The 21,281-nt window shown below is 46.7% G+C and overlaps 1 protein-coding gene across 1 annotated transcript in view; it reads right to left on the reverse strand.

Annotated features, from left to right (window-relative positions):
- Positions 1–2,341: 2,341 nt before the first annotated feature.
- Positions 2,342–21,281, reverse strand: part of Asb18 (ankyrin repeat and SOCS box containing 18) — a 61,445-nt gene continuing 42,505 nt past the window's right edge. The window contains exons 5-7 of the mRNA XM_048807996.1: positions 21,151–21,276; positions 7,575–7,688; positions 2,342–6,122 (exon numbers count right to left, since the gene is read on the reverse strand). Coding sequence (XP_048663953.1) covers positions 5,937–6,122; positions 7,575–7,688; positions 21,151–21,276 — 426 coding nt within the window. The 3' untranslated portion in view covers positions 2,342–5,936. The remainder of the gene's footprint in view (positions 6,123–7,574; positions 7,689–21,150; positions 21,277–21,281) is intronic.

The raw sequence follows: 21,281 nt of genomic DNA on the forward strand, positions 1-21,281 counted from the left end.
CCAGCATTCCCCAGGCCGCGCCGCGGGCTCCGCCGGCCTCGGGAGACCCCTCCCCCAGCCGCGATCTCGCTGCTGGGCTGTGAAGCCCCCGGGCGGCCCGGGGCGCTCAGGACCCGAGGCCTGAGACGCGCGCGTCGGCTGGTCGAGTGGGTACCAGCCCCGCGTCTCCCGCCCCAGCCCAGTGCCACTGATGAGATTTGGGGGCCCCGGAGTCCCGCCGCCGCAGGCCTCAATTGGGCTGGCCCTAAGGACTGACACTGGGTACCCCTTTTCGGGCTGGTCTGTTTCCCTCCAAGGTCCAGGGTGGGGGCGGTACCCAGCGAAGCCATACAGGGCTCCCATTAGCAAACCCAAGAGACAAAGGAGGAGGCTCTTCTGGGGAGAGCACGACAGGAAAGGCTCACGACATCCCTTCCAGCACAGTCGAAAAATAATAGCTTAATATTAACTGCTTCTCATAAAAATATACTTGCACAGATACAGTTACAAGAAGAAAACCCTCATTTTATCCTCGTACTTTGTGCTCATCGCTGTTAGCTGCCTCAGTAATTTAATTGGAATAGAACGTGAGAAATGTGTCATTTTTGAAGAATTTATGCATCACTTCCTAGAAATCTCATTGTGTTAACTAGGAGCCTACTGCGTTCTGTTTAGAACCATAATCACATTTTTATGTGTCTGTATTATGCGTTAATGTGACCTCCTATCTTTAGCAGATAAAAAAAAAATCTCCTTCCATAACAAACTACCACTTACATCAAATACACGAAAACCTGTTTTCCCCATGTTCTTCAAACTTACCTACTTTCTCCAGATCATGGATAGGAAATGTGAATGGAAAAAAAAAGTGCCTACCAAATGAATAATTACACACCAAATTAAAATCCTGCACTAAACATAGTCGACAGCAAATACTGCATTCTCAATCATGTTTATTGCTTACAAATTGCATTACAAAGAAATCTACTCTTTTTATTGGAGTGATTAAGCAGAGTGTTAGGATTGCAGAAATGCTGCTCCTGAAGATCAGACGAAGGCTGCAAACCCAGCTAGTCACATTGCAACAGTAAATGTATAATTTTGTTAAAGAACACGTTTAACACACAGACGAGGACCGGGCTGTCATTATGACACCATAAAAGAGTCAACTGAAAATTATATTTATTTATAAACACATTGCCTATAAAATGCACATATTTAATATGAAGGAAGCAAGCAATTCCATAATCAATATTTTAATTACTGAATTTTTTATCATAGCAGCACAGTTCTCTATGGTACTTTATGACTCCATGGCCTTCCCGAGCTCTTCTCCCTTTATCATGGGAGCTAAAGTCCTTCCTTGTTTTCTTCTCTTCCTCCCTTGTTTCTGGGCTGAGCAGGTTGGAGGGTGAGGGTCAGACCGTTTGCTGATGGCGCCACCTGCAGGACTCTATAACAAGGAATTTCCACACCTCTAAAATCTTCCCAAGGGCTCTGGGTTATTTTAGCAATTTAATGAAATTGATTTTGTTTTAACATAGAAGGATGTTAACAACTTCAAGATAAATCCTGGAGTCTAAAAAGTATTTTGATGCTGCCAAACTATGCTTAAGTCTGAGAAATAAAAAACAGCATTGATCAGAGTTGAACTGCCAGGGCTTTTGAATATCCCAGTGGCATATAGAAAATAGGACTAAAGGAATAATTTATCCTTGAAGGGATGGAATAAAAGATGAAGTATTCTCTGTTTATCACTTGGTCCTGGGAGCTACCCTGAAGAGGTAAGAAGCAATCAGCATCTGAAATTGTAGTGACCGAGGGCCTTCTCAGAGCCCAGGGTTTCGAGGAGGGGGCTGAGTTGCTGGAGCAGACCAGCTCATTCTCCAAGTCTGCACTTTAACCATTTCTGTAGAGGGTTAAGTGTTCTCTGCAAAAGTTCAACAGCCTTCCCCATCATGTTGGTCTAACCGGTTATTTCAGAGATTGGAAATTTGATGATTATATACTTACTGAGATTAGCAAATCCTCCTTACACCTAGGGAGTCAGTGGCTTTGATTTTCTACCAAACCTGCTGAATTGATGGATATCAAGTAACTTAAAGTTAAACTGACACAAATACACTAAAAAATAGACCCAATGCTGCATTTGAAATTTTAACCCTAACATGTCACACAGTGTTCAGCCCATGTACTAACTAGCCCGAGGACTGTGCACTGAGTCTGGGGGTCCAGCTGTGAACATTTGCTCCTGTCCTGGGGATAGGTGCACCAGAGAAGCCCACCTCTCTAGGACCAGTGTTGGTGGAGAACCTCACTTAGGTAATTTTGGATCCTTGTGTTCAGATGGCAGGTAATAATCAAAGATATTTGATAAAAGTAGGAAGAAAACCATGCCTTGGCTGTTTTTTTTTTTTCATTTTAGTAGAAGCAGCAGGTAAAGGGGCCATTCACTCTTTTATTACCTTATCAATTTTGAACCAGGTGAATGTACCATTAAAATCTAAATGTGAAATTAAAGAAAACAATTTAGATCTCGCAGAATCAATTTATGTTATATATGCAACAAGAAAAATGATGTTCAGTGTGGACTATCTAAGAAAGGAAAAAAAGTTTAGATTTTTTAAAATAAAAAATAAATGCCAGGGTAAATTTTGTTTACTGGAAAGGAAATAAAATGGGAGAATTCTGGTCTTAAAATAGAATATCTTTTTCAATGTTCATTTCAGCTAATTTGTCCCCTCTCTACCTCCTTTCTCCCTACTTCTCTTCTTCCCTCCCTTTCTTCTTAGTCTCTTCCTTATGCAAGTCCTGTAATTCTAGAACTTTCCAGCAATATAGCATGGAGCATAGCTAGACTAGTCAGTGAAACAACTTTTTTTTTTGTCAGTTATTTTATTTATTTGGCTCTAACAAAGTAAGTTGCTAGCAGTAATTACATTCTGCAAAACTATGAATGATTGTACCTCATTTGATGACTAAGATAGCCTCAAGTGCACAAGCCATTTTGCCCCATACAGTCATGGTCATAATTCAGAGACAGCATGTAGCGCATCTGGACAGCCACCAGGACCCAGGAGAACTGCTGTTCAGAGCCTGCTTCCTCCCTGGCCATTCTCTTGCAGCGGTGATGTCATGCTCCTGAAGAGTTGGGGGTGGGATAGAGGACATCCCTCATCCCAGGAGAGCCAGCTTATGGCTGTTACTGTCACATATGGGTCCATGATGACCAAGGGTGCTGGCTGGAGAGGACAGACCCCATATTTCATAGCAGCCCTAGGACATGTTGTCCTGATCACCTGGTCAAGAGCTCCAGGAGAAGGCAGGCAGCCACCATGTCACCATGTTCCCAGCCCCTGGCCTTGGGCTCCATTCCCAGCCAACTGCTAGGAAGGCTTAGTCTGGGTTAGTCAGATAAATGAATAAAGGTCAAAGGAAAACCAAAACAACAAACCAGAAAATAACAAGAGCTGGTGAGGATGCAGAGAAATCAGAACCCTGGGGCATTGTTGATGGGACTGTGAAATGGGGTAGCAGCCATGGAAAGCAGCATGGAGTTTCCTCAAAAACTAAAACTGGAACTACCATCTGATTCGACAGTCTCACTTCTGGGTGAATATTCAAAGGAGCTGAATGCAGGATCTTGAAAAAATATTTGCATGCTCATTGTATTAGTCAGATTTTTTTGGGGGAGGTATAAAAAACACCTGTGGCTGGATACATTTCAGCAAGATCACTTGGGGCTGCAGAAGACCTGCCTTATACCATTTCATCTCATGGGTCCCTAAACTAGTGAGAGCTGCCATCCAGGTGAGCAAATTGCAGCTGGTTTCACTTCAGTATCTGTCTCTGCTGCTCAGTGGAGAAACCCAGTTCTGAATCCATCTGTAGGCTGTTACCATGAGCTATGCAATGTCCAGTGTACTGTATCGCCTTCCAGGACAAAGCCATCTTTCTAGCATCACCTTTTGACTGTAACTGTTCACCTGCCCTCTGGTTCCTTATACCTGTACAGTGAGGTTCAGAAGCCTTGCTATGGAGGCCCAGGGCCTCCTGATTTGTAACCCCCATCTCTAGCCCTGCTTCCTTCCACCTGCCAAAGGATGGGGACCCCTTTTTCTGGCTGCCCATCCATCATGCCCTGCACTTCCCTGCAGCAATGACATCATTCAAGTTCTCCTTTGGGTCCAGCGATGACACCTGGAGGGGCCTGGGAGAGTTATCTACTTGGGTTGGGGGCCTCTGGGGGTCTTGAAACAGTGTTTACATATCCCCTTTGAAGGACAGGTCAATTGTCCATTATCAAAGGGTGGGATGGAGATGGGGATGGGTCATCTGGAGGAGTTGGAAGATGACAAGCTGTCTCATCACTCCCTTGGAAAGTCCAGTGTGTTAAAATGTGACCCTCTACCCAGGCTCAGCCTGTCTTCTCCTTCATGGTGGCCCTCCTCATGGATGGACCCTTCTTGCCAGGGGGCTTTACTCACCCCTGGTGCACACAGCATCCCATCTTAAGCTATAGCTGCGTCCTGGGGCCTGAACTTGCTTCCAGACAGTGACAGTAGGAGTGTGTGCCCTGGCCTCAGGGGTCTTGCTCTGGCTTTAATTGGAAAGCAAAGGGGCCACTGCTTATCCTCATACCATGACCATAAAGAGTTCTTGCTTTGAAATATAGTGTGTTGGGCTGGGGCTGTAGCTCAGTGGCAGAGTGCCTGCCCAGCATGAGGGAAGCCCTGGGTTCCATCCTCAGCGCGTGCGCGCGCACACACACACACACACACACAAGTGTATTGGTAGAAAACTTGAGGTCAAGTAAGGCAATACATCGAGAGATGAGTATCTATCACTGAGCTGCTTATCTCTCATAGTTCCCGAGAGAAGAAGGCTCACCGTGCCACAGGGCCATGCAGGGAAGCATGAGCATTGGCCAGGAGCTGGGGGAGGAACAGGCTTAGGTCTGGTTAGTGTGAAGGCTTCAGTGGCTCTCGGGCATAGGAGCTGTCCCTCATTGTCTAGTTCGTGGTCCTGGAGTGATCAGGACAGATGGACAGTGGCCCTTAGTGAGAGTCAGATAAAGAAGGTGGCTGTGTGCTCTGGCCAGGTTGGCATGCATGTGAAAAGATGCTCTGTGGCCAGCTGTCTCTAGGGACTAGCTAGTGGGAAGGGCTGTCCCTCATGTCAGCAAGGCCCCAGATGTCACAGCATAGGAAAAGAGCAGACAGAAGACAAGGTCAACACGTTCCTAGATAATGAGCCCCTCTCTCTTGCTGTGTGGGCTCGGCTGAGCTGGGGCAACACCTGTGGACCTGTGCATTCCAGGCTACTTCCCACAGGGGTCTGTTGGGGTGGAATGAGGGTGTCAGACAAAAGACTCCTATGGGACCCAAAGTCTGACTCGACACCCCTTTAAGGTTCTCCTGGGAAAGTGCCAGATTGCTGTGTGCTTGCTAGCAGTGACAGGCTCCAGGGAGGTGCCCTGTCATGGAAGCAAGAGTGCTCTCAGCAGGTGGGCCTGGCATGTTCTGGGCACAGACCCACTCCCAGTGGCCAGGCTCCAGGAAGGGGTAGGAGGCCTTCCCTATGAGGCTGAGGGTCCACAGGCTATGGGGCAGTAGGCATGCTGCCAGTTCATTAGGGGTCAGGGACAGATCTTAGAAAAAGACATATGCCTTTTAGTTCAGCTTTTGTTGAAAGGTACTTTGCAACAGCAAGTGCAGCAACAGTCACGCTGTCCTGTGAGCCTCACAAGCAATCCTGAGATGCAGGAAGGATGTTCATTATCAATTCCATGTTGAGGCAAACCCGAGGCTTGGCAGCTTTGTGCTTCGGCTGGTCACATGGGAGTGAGGGGCACGGGAGGCCCATGCAGATGTGCCCCTCCTCAGCAGGCGCTCTTCCCCACAGGGCCTCCCTGAAGGGCCAAGATGAGGACCAGCAGCCTTGGTTGCCAAGCTCTTTCAGTGCAAAACACCCTCTGGCTCCAAAAGTAGGTAATCTTGCAGGGACTTGGGCAAGGGCAGCAGGGGTATGAGGTGAAAGCAGTTTTTTCCAGACCATCTGCGAATGGCACAGCGGCAAAGATGCTGCAGGCAGCGCGGGGTGTGGGCCAAGGCGAAGAAAGACTGGTAGAAAGGCTCGTGCATCTGGAAAGGAAGGCGCAGGGAGTGTAAGTGGGCGCACGGAACCCACCCACATTCCTCCCCCACCAGGCCACCATAGAAAGTCGTCCCTCTGTGGCTCCCCGGCTTAGTGCAGGGAGGAGGGCTGTCCTCGCTGTGCTTCTACAATGTAGTTCCCACCCAGTCAGGGAGGCGTGGTCTCGAGGGACTTGGGCTGTGCACTCCAATCCCTTCCTGCCCTGTCCTCTCTGACAGCAGCCCTGCAGCTCCAAGGGTGGCCTCCTGTCAAACCAGTCCTGACAAGCCTTCCCTTTGGCCAGTGATGGGCTCCAGAGCCCAGGCCAAGCCATGGGCGCATGGTGATCCCTGGCATTCATTAACATGCACTTGATGCAGCCAGTGAACCGGGAGAGGATTATCCAGGAAGAAACATTCTTCCTCTTTGTGCAATTGACAGTCACCCGTGCACCATGCTGTGTGTGGATGTGACCCCCTTTGCTGTGCGGGTTGCTCCTTTTTTGGTTCTGGGATTGAACCCAGGGGCCTTCTACCACTGTGCTACATCTCCAACCTCTGGCCTTTCTGTTTGGAGGTAGAATCTTGGTAAGTTGCCCAGGCTGGTCTTAAACTTGCAATCCTCCTGCCTCAGCCTCCTGAGTCAATGGGATTGCAGGCATGTGCCACCACATGTGACGTGAGTTACACCTTGAGCCATCAGAAGAGGAAGCCCACACTCAGGTCCAGACTGGCATGTCCAGAGAAGGAGCCAGGACCTGCACACTCAGGCGGCTTCAAATCCCTTCCCTGATGTTGCTTCCCTAAGCTCCAGCAGCCTCCAAGCCAGTGTGGGCTGTTGTGTGCTCCCTGCAGCCACAGCACCCTCACCATCCTCTGCTGTATCTGTGGGGGACAGGTTCCAGGACCCCTGAGGGTACCCAAATCTGCAAGTGCTCAAGTCCCTTCTGTAAAATGACACAGTGTTTGCAGGTAACTCAGGCACATCCTCCCATGGACTTTCAATCACCTCTAGGTGACTTAGGATGCCCCCCACAGATGTCACACTGTATTGTTCAGGAAAGAAGGGCCAGAAGCCAAACAAAGCCTGCACATGCTCAGTGTAGTTTGTCCCTTAAGATTTTTGATCCCTGAATCCAAAATCTGGATGCAGAACCCATGTACAGGGAAGGTGACTGTACAATAACTGGCTCTTGGGTATGTGGTTACTCAGTCGCCGGAAGAAAACAGAAACATGTAAATGTGCCCCAGTGTCCCCTCTCCTCCTTACCTCTTAACCTTTTTTTTTTTTTTTTTTGGGTGCTGGGGATGGTAGCCAGGGCCTGATGTGCTAGGCAAGTGCTCTACCGCTGAGCCGCACCAACTCAATGGTTCACACTTCCTGGATCCATGAAAAACTCCGCACAGATGCGCAGACAGCAAAATCTTGTACCCGAGTGGGAGAAAGAAGCATCTCCTCACCTGATACACTTCCTCAGGAATCATCTCCTTCCAGGACTCGGACACGTGCAGCTGAGCGTAGGAGTTGAAAAGAACCTCGATCACGCCCGGGGCTGGCGCGCAGGTCCTCAGCACCTGGTGGGAAGGGGGGAGATGCACTGTAGGGCGACTGGCTTGGGGTTCACCTGCAGAAGGGTGGGAGGCATGCAGATATGTCGGGTGCACGCCCGCCTCTCCCTGGCTGTGGGACTGGGGTCTCAAGTTGGAGAAGAGCCACAACACAGCCCAGCAGGAGGCTGCTGGGCCCAGGACTGAACCAGGACAGGCACAGGCAGGCTCTGAGTGCCCCCTCCCCTCAGGATGGCTGCTTTGAAAACTCTGGGCACCAGGACTCAAGCCACCAAGTTCCAGGAGATGACGCTGAGGGCCTGAGGGCGAGCAAACCAGAGTTGCACCAGAAACCTGGCCCCAGGAGGGCGTTCCCAGCCTCCGCCTCCTTGAATCAGGAGGGTGACAAGGGCCCACTTCTGGGGCTGCTGGATGTCCTCTTAGCTTGGCCTTTACATTTTTTTTTCACAATGCCCACTGGCAAAGATTCCTGTTTTCTTACTTGCAAATTTATAGATCAAGCATATCAGCTTCACTGTAAAGATGGGAAAAATAAAATTTTGCTTTTGAAAAATAAATTTTTTATCATGGAGAAATTTGAACCACACAAAATAGATCAAATAGAAAGATAAAGCCCTGTGCACTCAGCATTGAATCAACGTCGATCCTGCTGCATCCATTTCCCCTCATATTGTCTTCTTATTTATTTATTTATTTCTGTGAGGCTGGGGATGGAACTCAGGGCCCTGCACAAGCTCTGCCACAGCTTCGTCCTCAGCACTCACCTAATATTGTTTTGAAGCAAAACCCCACATGTCCTTATCATTTCACCTGTAATCATTTCAGTGTTTCCCTTAACGGACCTTTTAAAAAAAACATGATAGCACCTGAGAAATTAACAATTGTTTCTTTCTTTTAATTTATTTTTTTATTTGTTCTTTTTAACAATTGTTTCTTAATATCATCTAATATTTAGTTAGCATTACAATTTACAAATTTCTCTTAAATGCCATTATATTAACAAAATAATTTCCCTTCTGGTACTGGGTAAATGAATATAATGCCATTAACAAAATAATTTCTCCTTTGCCACTGAGTTACGTTCTTAGTCCTTTTTCGTATTTTTTTTTCTTTTTTTTTTTTTTAGACCAGGACTCATCAAGTTGTCCAGGCTGGCCTTGAACTTGCCATCCTTCTGCCTCAGCCTCCTGAATTGCTTGGATTACAGGTATGTGACACCACACTCTACTAATTTGTTTGGTTTATTTTATTTTATTTTTTTTTCCCTCTCATTTGTTTCATGGTATTTATTTGTTGGAGAAACCAGATTCTTGATCCTGTAGTTTTTCTTTGTGGGATTTTGCTGATTGTAACCCTGTGGAGTTTTGAAACCTGCTGCTCTTCCTCTGTCCTCTGCAAATAGTAGCTAGATTTTTCAGTTTAACAGAATTGAGATTAGATTTTGGAGAAGGGCAGGGCAACCTCATAGCATTCTTTTTGAGGGTCAGCTTTGGTGACAAGCTCACTCTTCCAAGACTTGGTTGAACAGGCTGAAGTCCTGGGAGTCTTCCCAGAACAAGCACCCGTGGAGACCATGACCGGAGCCAGTGGCCAGCCTGGCCTGCACCCTGACCCTGGGCCTCTGAGCATGGCCTCAAACAGAAGGGTGCATTTGAATCCCTCATTACAGTTGTTGCTCTTACAACTCACCTTGCTCCTTCACTGTTTTGGATCTAAGATCCTTCAAAATACAGAGAGTCAAAATTTAAAAAAGAATCATAGTTCTTTGTTCAGAGATAACCACTATCAACACTTTGTGTATGCTAACATTTTATGCCATTTAGACAACACATTTACACACACACACACACACACACACAAAGTTCCAACCTACAGTGGTTCTGCTTAAACAACTCTTTGATTCTACAGTGGAGTGTAATTAACATGCATTCAGAAGAAACTGTATTTTTAAAAAATATTTATTTTTCAGTTGTAGTTGGACACAATACCTTCATCTTATTTATTTTTAGGTGGTGCTGAGGATTGAACCCGGGGTCTTGCACATGCTAGGCGAGTGCTCCACGGCTGAGCCACAATCCCAGCCCCAAGAAACTGGATTTTGAATGTGGATGTTCCCCTGGACTTGTGACATGTGGTACCCTCTTCTCTTCCCTGTGATGCTAGATGGGGCTGGGCTCCCACACTGCCCATCAGTCCCTGCTCACCAGAGGTAAGAACCAGGGCTCTGCATTGTTCTGTGTTGTTGAGCTCCGCAATTCAGTAGGTCAGGTGCATTCCATGTGTCTCCTCTGGCTGATGTTTTTAACTTACAATGACTCCGTTGGTACATAATCCCATTATTAACTAAGGCTCATCTGCATAACAAAAATGCTAACTGCTTTGCATATTATTTTGAAACTTGAGTTTTTTCCGCTTAAAATAGATTGTGAATAATTCAAAAATTATAAATGAGCATTTCAGGATCATTTTTGTGCCCATATATTTTATTCTTGAATACATCAGAATATATTCATTGAATTAACTATGTTAAGTTGCCTCAATATTTTTGGATAAAACAATATCCTTGGACATAATTCAATCCCTCTTTTCCTCTGATGAAACTTATTTAATTATTTATTTTTAAAAATTTTTAAAAAAAATATTTTACTTTTACATTTTAGGTGGACACAATCCTTTATGTGGTGCTGAGGATCGAACCCAGTGCCTTGTGCATGCTAGGTGAGCACTCTACCGCTGAGCCACAACCACAGCCCCAAAACTTATTTAAATACACTGAGAAAGTTACATTCTAGAAATGGAATTGCAGGATTAAAGGTATGTACATTTTAAGGCTTTTAAAACATACTGTGAAATATAAGAACATAAATTGGTGCAGTTTTTAAAAATATATATATATTTTTAGATGTTGCTGGACCTTTATTTTATTCATTTATTTATATGTGGTGCTGAGAATTGAACCCAGTGCCTCACACATGCTAGTTAAGTGCTCTACCACTGAGCCACAACCCCAATTTGGTGCAGTTTTTGAAGAAACAAATATAAGAGTGCATCTCTCCCCCTACCCAAAGCATCTCAATAATTGATTAAATTTGATAGATGCAACATGGAATATTGACTTTTGGTTTGATTAATTACTTATCTTTCTTCTTTTATGACTTGCTAAATTACATCTTTTGCTCATTTTTCTATTGGTCTGTTCATTTTATTTCTCTGACTTGGAAGTATACTTTACTTTAGGTTGTTTTTCCAGGTAGACAATATACAGTGTTTTTCTTCTTTAATATTAATATTTCCTATTTGTTTTCCTTGTCTTATTACATTGGCTAGCACTTTTAAGTTCAATGCCAAATAACAGCATTGATAAAGACTGTGTAATCATTCTGTTCCTAGTTTTAATAGGAATTCATAGGATTTTCTTTAATGTTTCACCATAAACATAATCTTGGATATAAGTTTCATATAAATATCCTGCTCTGATTTCAGAAAATACCTTTCTATTGCTAAATTGTTACAAAATTTGAGATTTAATTTAATTTTATCTGTTATATTACCAAGTTTATAGAACAGGATTTTCCAATGTTGTCTCATTTCTGCCTTTATAAAACCAACCCTAATTGGCTATTCTTCTCTCCAATTGCTATACGTTGTGGGTATTTTATATGCCATATATATATATATATATATATATATATATATATATAATGTATATAATATAATGCTAGATTTACTTTGATAAGGTTTTTATTTATTTATTTTTTTATATTCAGGATGGAACCCAGAGGTGCTTTACCACTGAGCTACATCCCTAGCTCTTTTTAAAATATTTTAAGACAGATTCTCACTAAGTTGCTTAGGGTGTTGCTTAGTTACTGAGGTTGACCTCTAACTTGTGATCCTTCTGCCTCAGCCTCCAGATCTGCTAGATTATTGGCATGAGCCACAGTGCCCAGCTGCTTTGTAGTGTTTTCTTTTTTAGCATTTTTGAAAATTGGGTTTGAATTTCACTTTATGTTAACTTAGTACAACTATCTGAAGAAAATTAAATCTTTTTAATACTTGGGAAGATTTTTAAAAGTATACAGTTATTGGGATTAAGACAACATGACAGAGTTTTAAAAACATTTAGTGGTGCTAGTACCGTAGCCCAGGGCCTCTTGCTTGCTGGGCCATTCTGGGTTTGATCCCCAGCACACTACATGCGCGCGCGCACACACACACACACACACACACACAGACACACACACCCCCCTAATCAATTGGCTTTTGTTAAGCAAGTCTCCTTTAAAATTCACTAACCCATTAATTTGAGCCCTTTTCATGATTATTTCCTTTCTCCCCTCTGCTTGGTATGTTCTACTCCTTGGATTGATGGCTCATTTGATTTAGTGGTATTTTTTTCCCCTGAGTCATATATAATAGCAATAAAAGAGAATAAAATCATGGCATCTGCTGGCAAATGGATGGAGTTGGAGAATATAATGCTAAATGAAGTTCGCAACTTTAAAAAAACTTTAAAAAAAATAACCATTTTATTTATTTACTTTTATGTGGTGCTGAGGATTGAACCCAGTGCCTCACCCAAGCCAGGCAAGTGCTCTACCACTGACCTACAGCCCCAGCCCCCTGAAGTCAGCAACTTTAAACCTACTTTAAAGTGGCATCAATTTCCTTTTCAACATAGGTGGCTCATAGCAATAAATGTTAAAGCACAGTACTTCCACTGTCTTCCTTAAATAGTCTGCAATTAAATAACTTTTTTTTTTTTTGAGACAAGGCTCACTTTGTTGCCCTGGCTGGTCTCGAAGCCTGGGCTCAGTGATCTTCATGCCTCAGCCTCAGCCTCTGGAGTAGCTGGGACCATGAGCACCTGCCTGAATAACTATTGACGTGGTGGTCACCTGACAGTGTGCTATAAAAGTTTCAAAGATTATATTATTTAAAATAAGTTGACAACATTTTACTTTTATTTTCTGGTGTACTGCACTATTCGTAGGAACATCTTCTCAGGGTGGTAGAAGAAGCTGATTCAGTTTGGTTCAAGGTTAATTATGTACTCCTCACATTTATGATCAGAGCCCTATGCTTTCTCCTCCACTAGATCTGTGGAGATGGAGCTCTGTCTTAAGCCACCATACCCAGTCTAAGTGTCTTCCTTTTGACATAAAATGAAAGCTATTTGGCTGAGCCTAAAAATTATAGTATCCAAATTTTCCCTTAAAAATACATAGATGATCCCAGCAGCTTGGGAAGCTGAGGCAGGAGGATTGTGAGTTCAAAGCCAGACTCAGCAAATAGCAAGGCCCTAAGCAATTTAGCAAGACCCTGTCTCTAAATAAAATATAAAAGGGAATGGAGATGTGACTCAGCAGTCGAGTGCCCCTGGGTTCAATTCCTGGTACCAAAAAAAGAAAAAAATCTGTAGATGACATTTCACTGTTTCATGCTAACAATGCAGCAGAGGAATCTATTTTTTTTGTTTTTCTTTTGGGGGGGGGCATCTTTAACCATTTTTATTTATTTATTTTGGGGGTAAAATAAATCTGGAATTTATTTTTTTGTTAATTATTTATTAATTTAATCAGTTATATATCACAGTAAAAAGCTCTGCACACAGATGGAGCAGAATTTTTCACTTCTCTGGTTGTTCGTGAAGTAGGGTCACACCTTCGTGCAGTCATACATGTTCCTAGGGTAATGATGTCCATCTCATTCCACCATCTTTCCTACCCCTTTGCCCCCTCCCCACCTCTTTTGCCCCATTCAAAGTTCCTCCACATATCCTATGCACCCTCCCCATATGGATTAGCATCCACTTATTAGAGAAAACATTTGGCCCCTGTTTTTTGGGGGGATTTGCTTACTTTGCTTAGCATGATATTCTCTAACTCTATCCATTTAACTGCAAATGCCATAATTTTATTTTCTTTTAATGATGAGTAATACTCCACTGTGTATATGTACCACAGTTTCTTTATCCATTCATCTACTGAAGGGCATCTAGGTTGCTTCCACAGTTTAGCAATTGTGAATTGTGCTGCTATAAATACTGATGTGGCTGTGTCCCTGTAGTATGTTACTGTAGTTTTTAGGTCTTTCAGGTATAGACCGAGTGGGATAGCTGGGTCCAATGATGGTTCCATTCCCAGTTTTCTAAGGAATTTCCATACTGCTTTCCAGACTGGCTGCACCAATTTGCAGTCCCACCAGCAATGTATGAGTGTGCCTTTTCCCCGCATCCTCACCAACACTTACTGTTGTCTGTATTCTTGATAGCTGCCATTCTGACTGGAGTGAGATGAAATCTTAAGAGTAGTTTTGACTTGCATTTCTCTAACTACTAGAGATGTTGGATGTTTTTTCATAAATTTGTTGATCGATTGTATTTCTTCTTCTGAGAAGTGTCTGTTCAGCTCCTTAGCCCATTTATTGATTGGGTTGTTTATTTTCTTGGTGTTAAGTTTTTGGAGTTCTTTATACATCCTGCAGACAAGTGCTCTCTCCGATGTGTGTGTGTGACAAAAATCTGCTCCCAAAATATATAGCCTGACTTTTATTTCTTTAGGAATAACCTGTTTTCTGTTTGAATATGTGGCAAGGATTTCCCATGTTTTTGGAACATTTTTGCTAGACTGGACATTGACATGCTTCCTGTCATTGATCTACAGAGAACAACCAATCAACTTCTAATTAGAAACATAAGCTTTTCAGTGCAGACAGGTTTCCTGTATTGAGTCTTTGGTTATGACTTCAAGACTTTTGTTCTAGGTCCTCCTCTCCTGCCCCCTCCTTTTCCAGGGCTTCTTATAAATCAAGAAACTGTGAACATGGAAGCTGCCCAGCCCAGTTGCTGCTGGCAGCCCTGTTTGACCAAGAGAGGAGCCCTGGGAGGCTGGAGCTGACTCCCGGCACAGTGGAGCAGGGAGCTGGAAAGGATCGGTGCCTGGATGACACCATGGAGACACGGATGCAGCCACTCCTACAGGCTACAACGTGTGCACTTGGTGTTACTTGAGATCACAAGATGCATTTCCATACTTCATCCACTTTGAGTTGGGTTTTCTTCTACTTGTGGCTGAAATGACTTACATCAGTCAGAGTCCCATCGAGCAGCAGAAACCACTCTAGGTATTTCAGTCAGAAGGAAGTGAACATATGGAATTTATTATATAGGCTCCTGAGCTGCCCGGAAGCCAGCACAGGGAGGTGAGCTAGCCCAGGGATTAGCCAGACAAGCAACGGTTGTGGCCCTTAGTGCTATTGACAATGGGGCACCCAGGTCAGGCTGGAACCTAGTGGGGTCAGGGGCTGGGTCATTAAGGCAGAGCCGTCCAGTGGTGCTGGGGCTTGGAGGAGATGCAGAAGCTTTGGGGGGCTACTTAAGGCAGAGGAAGGAGGAGAAGTGTGGCTTCTTCCCCTCCACTCCATTTGCCCTGGCGTGCATTGGCTGAGCCTGCCAGAAGCCAGCCAATAGGGGCCTCTGCGCCCAGCCTGCAGGCCAGGGCGCGCCCCTGCCCCCAGGATGTAGAGCAAACAGGGCCATGGCAGGAGGGCTCAGGGCACAGGCACACAGCACAGCACCCCATTCATGTCACTGGTTTGGTTTTTTAAATGGGCCTCCCTTGGTGTCGTTTAATCTACAACTGCCCTGCTTTCTGGGCGGCACTCCTCAGCCTCCACCTTCCTGGCCAGGCCGTTCTGCTGGCTTCCTCTGGCCCTGTTCTGGATCAGCAGGGCAACTTCCCGCGCTCCCTGGAGGAGGCACTCAATGCCTGAGATTTTCTTCCAATCTTCTGATGAGAGATATGGACTTCTTCTCTGTTTTTTGGATTCTGTCTTGTTTCTCTTTTTCTTGGCCCTTTTCCCTCTGTGAGTCCATTAGCTTTCTCGTTACTCTTCTGCACTGAGGTGAGGAACAGATGGGAAGTTCATCAACACGTGCGAAGCCGTGGTCCAGATCCAGGGGAGAGTGTGGTAGGGCAGAGTGGAGTGCAGGCAACGTCTGCCTGACTGCCTGGACACTCATGGCCACACCACAAAGGGACATCAGGTAAGAGCCCCCCTCACTGGTGCCAGGGATCCCGTCTCTCCCTCCCTCCCTCCTCCGGTCTCTGTCTTCACAGATGTTCGGGAGAAGATGGAGCTGCTGCTATGATAAGACTTTTCATCTCAGCTCCTCCCCTCCCACCCCCACCCCCTAATCTATGACTGTCACCAAGTCAGGCTGGAGCAGGCTGTAGAGAAGGACACTGGGCGGCTGCAGAGGGAGCCCGCAGGGCCTGGCGTCCATGTTTCTGGTGAGCACAAGGCCCTCTAACACGCCTTCCCTGTGCGTGGTGGTCTCCGACTTCAGTCACCCCTTCTCCGTCAGGGGAAAATGTGCCACTGAGAACGGTTCACACGGGGCACCCCCAGACCAGGTCTGGGCCTATGGAGATGGCGTCCTAAACAATTCCAAGGCCTTCCTTAGCCCTTGCTAACTTCGCCCTGCCAGCGACCCCCCAATTGGCCCTGTCACTACTCTGCAGTGTTAAATGGCTCCCAGGGACGGCATGGAACACGAATGTCCCCCGCCTGGGAAGAGCTGCCTGCCCTCAGAGGCAGAGCACCACCCCTCCCCCACCCCGGGTCACAGACTGTGACAAAGTCTTATTGCCTGTCTCTGGGAATTCATTTTCTGTCTCTCCGCTGTTCCACCTCTCTGGGGCTCCCCGCCCCTCCCGGCCCCTCAGCGCTGTGCCCCTCTGTTTGCCAGGCAGCTGGCTGCCTTCATTATTTTTACGCCAACACAGTTTAAAAATCTCCGCTGCCTCCTTGCTGTCTGTGGAGAGGCGGCTGCCACATTACTCTGACATGCTGATGTCATTAGTGTCCACGCAGACCCTCTCCAGCTAATGAGGCGGCAGAGAGAAAATTAAGGGGAGAAATCACAGAGGCACGTTGCTTTATATGTAGATGGAGAAATAAAACAAGGGCAAGAAAACAGAGGCGCTCCTATGATGGCTCGTCCCTCCCCGGGAGCCCGAGCACGCGGCTGTGAAGACAGGAAATGGGGCCCTGGGTTTTGACTACTGCTATCCCAGGTTCTCCCCTAAAATCCTGTGAAACTGGGGTAAATAGGTGAAGTCACTTTATCTGATTCTGTAACTAGGTCAAGAAGAAAACGTCAACATTTAAGGCCCCTATTTTGGCATTGTCAACATCCAGGTGAGGCAAGACCAGGGCTTTCCAGATATTTCTAGAATCTGTCATTACCCGCACCAACCTCCACCCCGTGTTGTTCAAGCCAAGTGCACCCCTCAACTGGATTTCCACAATGGCCAGTGGTTTCCCTCTGCCTTCTACTCCAGCATGTTCTCTACAGGACTGCAGAGAAATCATTTTAAAACATGAGTTGGATTATGGCACTTCCTCCGCTTAAAAACGATGGAGTAGATTCCCACAGTTTTTGACTTTTGCTTTTGGTACTTGGATTGAACCCAGCGATGCTCTACCACTGGGCTACATCATCCGCCCTTTTTGTTTTTATTTTGGGGCAGGGTCCTGCTGAATTGTTGAGGCTGGCGTCAAACTTGCAATCCCCAGCCTCTCTTGGGGCTGGGCTCACAGGTGTGCACTACTGCAGAATCCCACACTGTACGGCAAGGCCTCCGCCTGGCTGTCCAGTCTCAGTTCTCGGTCCCTGCTGTTCCTTCCGTCTGGAACAAGTCCCTTCCCGAGGCCTCACATAGCTGGGTCTCCAGGCTCCTCTGGGAGTACTCATCATGTGCTCGGTGTAGCCTCTGATCCCCCACCAGACCAGCCCCCATCTGCTCTTGGCTTTGTGGCAACTGTCACCACAGCAATTTCGCATTGGCACGTGTGGTTGTTCAGCTCACAAGACAGGCAACTCCATGAGGGCCGGGAACACATGTGGTCTCTCTAATTCCAGCCCAGAAGTTCTCAAGACATGCCTACTGAATGCATAACTCAGTGTGCAAAGGATGCCCTCGGGAGGCGAAGTGGGTACTTTGCGGCCTGGGGAACCTTCACCGTGGCGTTGTCCTGCACTTCCCTGACTCCTGGTCATGTCCCAGGAGGAACTGTTTACGACCCTCTGCAGGTGCATTTCTGCTGCTCAGGGTGACCTCTGCTCCACGGGTCACAGAAGTGGCTTTGGGAAGCAGTACAACATAGGGGTCAGGGCTGGAGGGGCTAGAATGCTTGGTCACACACATGGTGAACGCAAATGACAAGTTCTGTGGAGGTGGCTGGGTGATACTGGGGAACAAATGAGACTGGCCACTTAATCCAAGCACTGATTCCAGGTGGCTGCCAACTGAGAACCAGGGAGGGGGAGGAGGCAGGGGAGGGCAGTGATTCTAGGTGAAGGGACTTGGTAGGGTTCTGGTGTTCCACCCCACAGCTCCGCGACTATGGGTCTACCATGTCAGTTTTGGAGGGGGCTGGACTTAAGGGCACCCCTCCCTTTGTGGCTCCAAAATCGTGTTCTGAGATTGAACCAAAAATGTGCTCTTCAAAGAGGTGGGAGGTGCCAGGGAGAAGGGGAAGCTGGGCTTCATTACTGGCTTCTGAACGCGCCTTCCAGGTAGGAAGGAGCAGGAGAGAAACTCGAGCCTTTTCCTTTATCCAGATCAAGCATCCAGTCCACACGGTGGGCCTATGGCAGGTGCCAACACTTTCAGGCCCATCTCTGCCTCCTGCCGGCATTGGCCAGGCCTGACCCTAACCTGGTGTGACACCTTGCAGAGCCCACATGGTGCTGCAGCTGGCCACCTGTGCCTGCTTCTGGTGTGAACTGCAGCTCAGAGGGGAAGAGAGGCCTGGAAGCCTGGATACCCTTTGATTCTCCACGGAGCACTGAGCCAGGCTCGGGTAGATCCTTGTGTCCGCCTGCTGCCGAGGAGGTGGGTCCTTGTCTTGGTGTGGGGGAATGGTGATTTATGTCCCAAGCTCGCTGTGAAGCTTTGTGCCTCAGTCATTCTGAGCTCCATGGGTGTCTCTTTACATCTATTTAAAGTACGGCTGCTGCCCACTGGCGGCATGCTCTGTGACATTCCCAGTGGCCCTGTGCTTGCCTCGCCGTGGCGCCTGAGTCTTCTCTGATGAGCGTCTTTGTGGCCTGCGTGAGTGTTTGTGGGCACTAGCCAAGGCTGCCGAGCCCTCTTGGGCCTGTCCCTTTGATGTTGTGCGTGATTAGACCCCTTCCCCAGTGGGACACTCTTGGGGAGCCTGGGGGAGGAAGATGCCGCCTCCAGATCACAGCATATTGTCTGGTTGTCCTGGGGCAAGGTTAGAATGTCACAGGCACTTCTACCTTTGCTTGGAGGATTCTCAGTGTGGTACATGTGTCCCCATCCACCAGCTGCTCCTGGCCAGGTGTGGGGGCACCCCCTGGAAGTGTGAGGATTGTCCAGAGATTAAAGGCGGCTGCATACCCTATAGTTGCTGGAACCTTTTGCATTCATTCAACATCACTGATCAAAGGGCTGCATTGTCTGCACCACCTGAGCACAGGGTAGGCAGTAGTGGGCAACGCTTGGGTGAAACTTCAAGATATTGAAGATTTCTCAAAATAAAAATCCAAATCTTCCCACTTTGGGGTGGAATTGACTGGATAGATATTGTTAGACCAGGGGCCAAGCACCTCTCACTGCCTAGTAAACCTGGACTCATCCCAGCCTGCCCGGGCAGAGGTAGCTGGACCACGGACTATATACCAGTCATGTGTGGCTGACATAGTTTTGGGGATCCAGAACAGAGTCTTGAAGATGGGCCAGAGGCTTTGTCCTTCATCTCTAGGTCAAGGCAGGGTATTTCCTGTAGCTTGGAGACAGAGTTCAGGCACTAGAGGTCTCCAGAGGGGATGGCTGTGAGTCTGCCCTCAAAACTTGAAAACCTGGGCAAAGATCATGTGCATTAAAATGACATCAAGGCTAATGAAGGATTATTCCTGGTTGCTACTGGCACATATTGACTCCTAATTTTTTCTTTAAAAATGGCTGCATGTATTTTCCACTTGAGGCTCATCCTGTAAGGTTTCTCCTTTCATTCTGTATGCAGTGTCATACAAGGAGTGTTGAAGTGCACGTCATGGTTTAATGCAGATGCAATGTGATTGGCAGGGCAGCGGTGAGTTTTGCTTCTGTAACACAGATTGATGAACTACGCCTGCTAGTAATGGGAAAGGTTAAGGGCTAAATTATGAACACAAAGATTATGAACACAAAGGGCATGCTGGCGTTTCCTCCCTTTAAGAGTCTACCATGTTGAAATGCTTTGGAGGAGCACCTTAGGGAGATAGTGACAGAAAAGGGCCATCATATTGGTCACATAAAGGGACATCATGTTGGTCTCAGTGGATTTCCCACTTTTTACCTTTCCTTTTGTAGACATACTCTCTACCCTGAATGCATCTGTAATGCAGAGTTAGCATTGGCAGAAATATGTGAACTGCACAGTTTCAGATACTGTTCTTTTGGGTAACAACCTTCCTGATATCTATTAAAAACATGCCAGACCAAAAAATGTCATTTGCCTATGACTTTGCGTCTTGGGTAATGAGATCAATTTTATGTCAAATACACAAAAATTTTACATCCAATGAAGTGATTTCCTTCAATGAAGTCTTTGGGAAGGGCAATTTCCTACTCCAAACAACATTTTGGAAACTTCTTTTGGAAACACTCCCTGCCTTTTGGGTATTTTCTCTGATGAGAAATCTTTATTCTTCATCATTATTATTTCAGGGCAGATCTGACAGGTGGATCGGATGTCAAGTTTACAAAGGTAAGAACCTGGGAAATGGAGTTGAGGTCTCAACACAGCTGTGACCCAGAAGGAGGCACTTCACGTATGGAAACTCAGGTAGACGGATGTTTGGACAACATCATCCCTACGGAGAATTTCACATCAGTGCTACGAGACTAAAGGAGAGGAATCTGCGAGGGTGTTAAGTGCTATCATTAACAAGGCAGAGGACGAGGCTGGGTAATTTCGTTTTAGATCAAACACCAGATGCAAACAGAGACTATTTTTTCATCTTTCTGAAAATAACACCAGAAGACGAACCGCCAACGTGTTTTGAGTCGTGATAACGTCATTGAAATAAACGCCAGAGGTCCCCACGTTACTCCTTTGAAAGGGTATGTTCTGATATGCTACTTACAGCCCAACCTCTTAATTTCCTTGTGACTCTGACCCCTAGGAAGTTTCTAGGCCTTTGATTCTCAAAAAGTGGGGTTCTAAGATCAGCAGCCTCGGCCTCACTTGGGAGCTTGTTAGAAACGCAGAGCCTCCATCCCAGAATCGCCCCGGGGGGCCTGGGCCCGTCAAAGTTTGAAAGCGCTGCATGCAAAGCCAGCTCCCAAGTCCAGCCTCTGCGTGGCAAAGCTCCCTGGGGATGCTCTTCCGCCATCGGCCACGGATGGCTATCCGTGGCGCATGCCAGCCCAGCTGGGGCTCGCCTTACCTTGGGAAAGGCGTCGGGCCACACGGTGGGGGAGCCGTGGTTGAGCAGCGTCTGCACCGTGAGCTGCGGCGCGGCCTGGGGCGCGCAGGCGGCCGTCTGCAGCACGCGGGCCAGCGGCGAGGCTCCGCCGT

Source organism: Marmota marmota, unplaced genomic scaffold (assembly GCF_001458135.2).
Source record: "Marmota marmota marmota unplaced genomic scaffold, marMar, whole genome shotgun sequence".
Lineage (NCBI taxonomy): Eukaryota > Metazoa > Chordata > Mammalia > Rodentia > Sciuridae > Marmota > Marmota marmota.